This window comes from Lithobates pipiens, unplaced genomic scaffold (assembly GCF_037356315.1).
Source record: "Lithobates pipiens isolate NorthernLeopardFrog02 unplaced genomic scaffold, aLitPip1_a1.2 Scaffold_28, whole genome shotgun sequence".
Lineage (NCBI taxonomy): Eukaryota > Metazoa > Chordata > Amphibia > Anura > Ranidae > Lithobates > Lithobates pipiens.
The window spans coordinates 130,698,311-130,704,929 of NW_027507789.1; the positions used below are offsets into that span (position 1 = coordinate 130,698,311).

At 55.7% G+C, this 6,619-nt stretch overlaps 1 protein-coding gene across 2 annotated transcripts; it reads right to left on the minus strand.

Moving 5' to 3' along the window:
- Positions 1–653: 653 nt before the first annotated feature.
- LOC143934898 (uncharacterized) lies at positions 654–6,199 on the minus strand. Of its 2 annotated transcripts, XM_077458470.1 has the most exons (3): positions 5,721–6,199; positions 2,989–3,090; positions 654–1,954 (listed from the first exon to the last, which is right to left on the minus strand). In XM_077458470.1, exons 1-3 carry the CDS (start codon positions 6,193–6,195, stop codon positions 1,359–1,361), a joined length of 1,173 nt encoding a protein of 390 aa, XP_077314596.1. In that variant the 5' UTR covers positions 6,196–6,199; the 3' UTR covers positions 654–1,358. The 2 variants fall into 2 exon arrangements, with proteins under 2 accessions (XP_077314596.1, XP_077314597.1); XM_077458471.1 differs by lacking the exon at positions 2,989–3,090.
- Positions 6,200–6,619: the final 420 nt, after the last annotated feature.

The window sequence follows — 6,619 nt, forward strand, 5'->3', positions numbered from 1 at the left end:
GTGCTCATTTGTGAGGCTCTTCTATAACCACTTATACTCTAAATTACTTATCTAACAAATGACCAGACGACACACTGTCCTCTTTGGAGTCGAATGGCCATAGCAGCCCATATTTTCTTTATTACAAACATGAAAAATACAAAAATACTCTGAAACATAACTTAAATGCATATAAATACATTTTCAACAAAAAACATTATAAACCAAATATATATACATCCAGCATTAACCCATTTTTTGATCTAGAGGTCTTTGAAGGTAAATTAGAATTTTAACCCACCAGTTGTATCGGTAAACCATAAACAGGCCCCCCGCCGTGTAATTACGCAAGCTCAGGGACAAACCAGCAACTTCCTTCCAGATACAACCTCCTCCATTCCATTATTAACCTTTTAAGGGAGAAAAAAGGACACCCATACCTCCATCTGTGCCCAACCCCCTTTAACCTCCATTATTTTTTCCAGCACCACCTTCAAAGACCCCATAGACCTAACGCTGCTACGACAACAAATTCCCCCTAACCTACCCAAATAACAAAAACTGAAGCAAACCGCCACCCTGAAACATGGAAAAAACACACACCGCATACCACCACACCGTGACCACTAAAAACACAAGTAGGGAGGGAGGGTGGGAAAAACTCTCCTCCTGCTTCCTATTCCCTCGGCGCGCACTGAAACTCTGCGCGCCGACTCCGCCCCCTTTCCTCGTCATCCCCCCGCTCGAGGGCCCGCCTCCTCCACACTTCCTATTTCGCCCAGCCGAGCCTCACCGCCCCCACCCTCGTCATGTCGGCCCTCCCCTTATTCTAATGTCCGGGCCATTTCTTGACTAGGGGATGTGCTCATTTGTGAGGCTCTTCTATAACCACTTATACTCTAAATTACTTATCTAACAAATGACCAGACGACACACTGTCCTCTTTGGAGTCGAATGGCCATAGCAGCCCATATTTTCTTTATTACAAACATGAAAAATACAAAAATACTCTGAAACATAACTTAAATGCATATAAATACATTTTCAACAAAAAACATTATAAACCAAATATATATACATCCAGCATTAACCCATTTTTTGATCTAGAGGTCTTTGAAGGTAAATTAGAATTTTAACCCACCAGTTGTATCGGTAAACCATAAACAGGCCCCCCGCCGTGTAATTACGCAAGCTCAGGGACAAACCAGCAACTTCCTTCCAGATACAACCTCCTCCATTCCATTATTAACCTTTTAAGGGAGAAAAAAGGACACCCATACCTCCATCTGTGCCCAACCCCCTTTAACCTCCATTATTTTTTCCAGCACCACCTTCAAAGACCCCATAGACCTAACGCCAAAGCAAGCGCATGTGACACCTTACATGCGTGACGCCCACCACATCCTAACTGCCCGTTGCACACCATCTTGCACCCCCAGTTGCCAAATGTCAAGTCCGATGGCATTCAGATGCACTCCATCAGAGCGCAAAAAACGCCAAGTCTCCTCCTCCAAATCCCGATGACGCACCGCCAGCCCTCCATTCCGGACAAAAAACTTGGCCACCGCCTTGTTTACCTTCACCCTGGCCCTATTCAAGCCCGCTACAGAGCGCGCCAAACGCCAAGCCGTCCTGGCCACAATATCGGACCAGATAAAAATCGTATCAGGGAAAGAGGCTTGCAACCGCAGCAGATCAAATTTAATATCCCTGATTAATTCCCGGGCACACCGCAAACCCAGATCATTACCACCCACGTGTAACAAAACCACATTAGGAGGACGATCCAAGCGAGCGTACCTGTGTATTTCCGGCAACACCCTAGACCACAGCATCCCCGGGATACCCAACCAGCGAACAGTGCCTTCCTCCCTAGACAGACCCAACAACCTCCCATCCCTCCGGACCTCAGCCCTCCTGGCACCCCAATAAACATATGAGTGTCCAAGGATCCACACCAGACAGGCCTCCGAGTCTGAAAGAAAAGAAAAAACACCAAGGAATAGAGTGGCAGGGTGGGATGAGAGGAGAGCAAGGTTGCACAACGCTTCCTTAAAGAACAGAACGAACCAACCCAGCCTACCCCCGAAAGAAAGAACTGCACCCCCCAATCCGACCGAGCCCCAGCATCACCCCGTACCTACAATAAATGAGGGCGGACGTACAACCTAAATCGCGCCGATTCCCAACGCCCAATGCTCTGAACAGCCTGGTCATCCAATCCCCACCGGACCGCCTCAGTGGCAGCCCCAATGCGGAAAGAGTGAGAAGAATAGTTGGTAACTGACAACCCCGCGGCCACCAAACACTTTTTAAATACCGCCTGAAATTGAAACCTAGACAAGGCCGTGCCATCCTCATGTCGGAAGAAGACCCCCTCCCCTTGGGGCCGGATACAGTAAAATTCCCCCACCGATGCCACCGGACACACAGGGGAACCCGGAATCGACCGCAATTCCACCCACACACCCTTGCCCAACCTATCTGTCTTGGACCTGCGCAAGAACACACCCAACGCTCCACCCCGCACGAACACTTCGCTCACGTCTAAACCCCCCTCACCTCTCTTATTCCTACTCACAATCTCCCCAACCCGAAACGCCCCAAAAAAGGCCAAAACAAAAACCGCCCGGAACAACACCCTCTCAAAGCGTGAAACGCAAACACGTTGCAACTGTTTTACCACCTCGCCCAAAAGCTGGAACGAAACCGGTCGCCTGGTATCAGCCGCCGAGCGACCAGCGCGGTAACCACGCATAGCGCGCCGAACCATAAAAACCTTAGTAGCATCCCTCTGGCCCGCCAACTGAAACATAAAAGCCAGCCCGGCCAGCTTCCGCGACATATATGACGCCGACACTCCACTTTCAAAATTCCGGGTAATAAAATAAAGCAGCAAATGAACCCTACCCTCCTCGCTACTGCAATCTCCCACCTCCTGTACCAACGTGCCCCATTCACTCCAGACCTTACTGTACGCTGACCAGGTAGCTGCCGATACGGACTTACGAATCAACAGCTGTGCTGTGGTAAGGCGATGCTCCATAACCTCTCGGGGCACTGAAGCCCGTGCGCCTCCGCTGCCGGTGCCAACTGACGGAATCTGTCCCACTGGAAACGAGACAACGCATCAGCCACTGAATTTTCCACTCCAGGAACATGCACAGCAGTCACAAAACAATTAAGACACAAACACTTAAGAACCAGATAGCGCAGCAAACGCACCACAGGAGGAGAAGAGGCAGTGTTATTATTAATGGCGTGCACCACCCCCAGATTATCACAATGAAAGCGAACGCGCCGATTCCGGAAGTCCCCCTCCCACAATTCGACTGCCAGTACAATGGGGAACAATTCCAGTGCGGCCAGATTGCGAACCAAACCCGCTTCCCTCCAAGACACCGGCCATTCCCCAGCGCTCCACCGACCCTGAAAGAAAGCCCCAAAACCACTTGAACCAGCCGCGTCCGTGAACAATTCTATATCAAAGTTAGAAACCACCCTATCCAACCAAAGCGAACGGCCGTTATAACTGGCCAAGAAGGAATCCCACACCAACAAATCAGCCTTGAGTTCCTGGCCCAAGCGGATGAAATGATGAGGAGCCCGCACGCCAGCCGTGGCCGCCGCCAAGCGCCGGCAGAAAACACGCCCCATCGGCATAATGCGGCAGGCGAAATTCAACTTGCCCAAGAGCGATTGCAGGGCCCGAAGCTGAATCTTCTTCGCCCGCAACGCCCCGGCCACCTCCCGCTGCAGATCCTCCAACTTGTCCATCGGCAAACGGCACTCCATCGCCATGGTGTCTATGACAATCCCCAAAAAACGCAGCGCTGTGGTCGGACCTTCCGTTTTATCCGGGGCCAACGGGACCCCAAAGACCTCAAACAACTGCTGAATCGTAGCCAAGAGAGACGCACAAACGCGGCTATCAGCAGGCCCGATACACAGAAAGTCATCCAAATAATGGATGACGGAAGATAAACCAGAAACATCCCGCACCGCCCATTCCAAAAAAGAACTAAACTGCTCAAACAACGAACAAGAAATTGCGCACCCCATGGGCAAACACCGATCAACGTAAAACATGCCCTGCCACCGGCAACCCAACAAGTGGCAGCAATCTGGGTGAACCGGCAAGAGGCGGAAAGCCGCCTCCACATCCGTTTTCGCCAACAATGCCCCCTTGCCAAAACGCTGCACCCAATCAACCGCCGTATCAAAAGAAGTGTACGACACTGTGCAGAGGCTGGGATCAATGGAGTCATTAACCGACCCCCCCCCCGCGGATGGGACAAATGATGAATGAGCCGAAATTTGTTCGGCTCCTTCTTCGGAACCACTCCCAACGGGGAGACCACCAAATTAGCCATGGGCGGATCCCCAAACGGACCAGCCATGCGCCCCAAAGCAACTTCCTTGAGCAACTTGTCTGTGACAACACCCGCATGCTCCCTAGCCGACTTCAAGTTGTTTGCAACCGGCGGAACCACCTGAAGCTGACTATTCAACCGAAAACCCTCCGCAAACCCCAACTCCAGCAACTTGGCTGCAACTTGATCAGGATAGCGCCTTAGAAAAGGCACCATCCTTCCTACCCTCACCGGCGTCTCCCCCTTTTCCAGCGTCCCCCCCTTTTCCCCGTCCCTGCTTGAAGCACCGGGACTGGGAATGGGAGCCGCCACACGCGGAACACTTGTGCCGGAATCGACACTTGGCCCCGAATTTGCAAGTGCCGGCATTGAATTGCCAACAGAAACCCATGCGGTTTCCGGCCGGTTGTCCGACGGCTGCCGGGCTCCCGGCCCCTCCCTGAAAGGGAGGCAAGGAGCCCCTCGGGGAGGACATCAGCTTCATCCAAAGACTAATGTCCTTGTGATCCCACCGCAAGGACGGGCGGACCGCCTTCTTCTGCCGAAATTGCTCATCATAGCGCAACCAAGCAGTCCCCCCGTAAACCCGCTGCGCCTCCCCGATGGAATCGAGGTAGCAAAAAAGTGGCGAGCAGTTTTCCGGCGCCTTCTCTCCAATAACGCTAGCCAGAATCGCAAACGCCTGCAACCAGTTTGCAAACGTGCGCGGGATCAGCCGGTACCGCCGCTTCTCTTCCTCCTCCTTCTTGCTCTCATCCGGCTTAACTTTGTCCAAGTTAAACTTTTCCAGAGGCAGCAAGGAAAAAATCTCCACATATTCCCCCTTCCAAATGCGGTCTCTCACCTCAGTCTTCAAGTGAGCGCCCAAAGGCCCCTCAAAACAGACGTAGACCTCACATTTTGCTGCGTCAGCTAGACGCAGGCCATCCCCTCCTGCTACTCCCTTAGCGGCTACCACCGCCTCACCAACCGCAGCCGGCGCAGCAATCACCGCCGTCGCAGCCGCAGGAACAACCCCCCCAACGGCCAGCCCAGGAGCAGCTGCCAGCGGACCGATCGCCGGTCCATCCGCAGCGGCCACCACCACAGGGGGAACCCCTGACGGCAAACCCCGAACCCCAGACTGCGCACCCAAGGCCCACGCAGCCACCGGAGACGCCTCCGCCGCCGGCCGGGAACCAGCCTCACAGCGCGCCAAAACCTCCCGCAAACCCGCCAACAAGGTGTGAACAACCCCCACATCTGGAGAACCCGCCCCAGGGCCGACCCCGAAGACGCCAGACGCCCCAGCGCCCCCCACCCCTCCCGAAGGACCCCCCTCAGGAAGGACAGAAAAAGAAGAAGAAGACAGAGTAGAAGGTCTCTTACCTGGCTGCCGCTGCCCAAGGGGACATCCAGCCGTAGGTCCCGTGCCTCGTGCCGTCCTCGGTACCTCATCCTCCTCCGGCTCGACCAGCTCCCCCTCCGACAAGCCGTCTTGGGAACTCCCAGCCTCCGATCGTGCCGCCACACCAGGCCGTGGGTCAGGATTCCTCGCCGGCGTAGAGCGCCCTGCAGCACCGTCCGTACTGCGCGCCGTGGAGGTCTGCAACCCCCGCTCAGCGTTCTCACCACGACGAGCCCTGGGCCGGGCCGGGGAAGCCCGCCTAGCCACAGATCCAGACCGCAATGCAGACCGGTCCCCCCGATGGAGCCGCGATGTCCCGGCCGTCCTGCTCCGCCCCCGTCCATCAGGATTACAGGCCCTGGCCGTTCCAAGCGACTGGCCAGCACCCGCCGAGGCCTCTCTCCCACGCCGAGCCCCCCTCACTGCAGGCAAGAGGCCCGCAGAGGTAGCCGCCATCTGACCCCCTTCCCGCGCCTGAGCAACTCGGCCCCCGGGATCGCCACCCCCCCGCGCACGCCGCGAACTAGCATTCCCCCCAACCACCACCGGCCTACGCTTAGCCGGCGGGGTAGCGGAGTCCCCATCCGGGTTCCCCCCAGCCCTGTCAGCGGCCAGCTCGGGGCTGTAACGCTCCGGAGGCCGGGATCTGCGGGCCCCGAGGCGGCCGGGAGGACGAGGGGGGGGGGGAGGGGAAGGGGGGCCGCCGAGCACCACGCACGAGGCCTGGCCGGGGCCCCGCAGCAAGCCTGCCACAGAGTCCTCCAACCAGCCAACACCCCGGGTCACCGCCTCCTCCCGCAGCCTCGACAATACCGCATCCACTTCCATCACTCACAGCAAAAAACCGCCGGTCCGCCGGGCTCGCACGCTAACGCAGGGG

What these genes read in the sequence shown, in the direction of transcription:
- LOC143934898 (XM_077458470.1), bottom strand. Translation starts at nt 6,195, where the DNA reads ATGGCGGCTACCTCTGCGGGCCTCTTGCCTGCAGTGAGGGGGGCTCGG. An exon ending in CCTTGGGCAGCGGCAGCCAG is followed by an intron (nt 3,091 to 5,720) that starts GTAAGAGACCTT and finishes TCTCGTTTCCAG; the next exon opens with TGGGACAGATTCCGTCAGTT. An exon ending in CACAGCACAGCTGTTGATTC is followed by an intron (nt 1,955 to 2,988) that starts GTAAGTCCGTAT and finishes CTTTTCTTTCAG; the next exon opens with ACTCGGAGGCCTGTCTGGTG.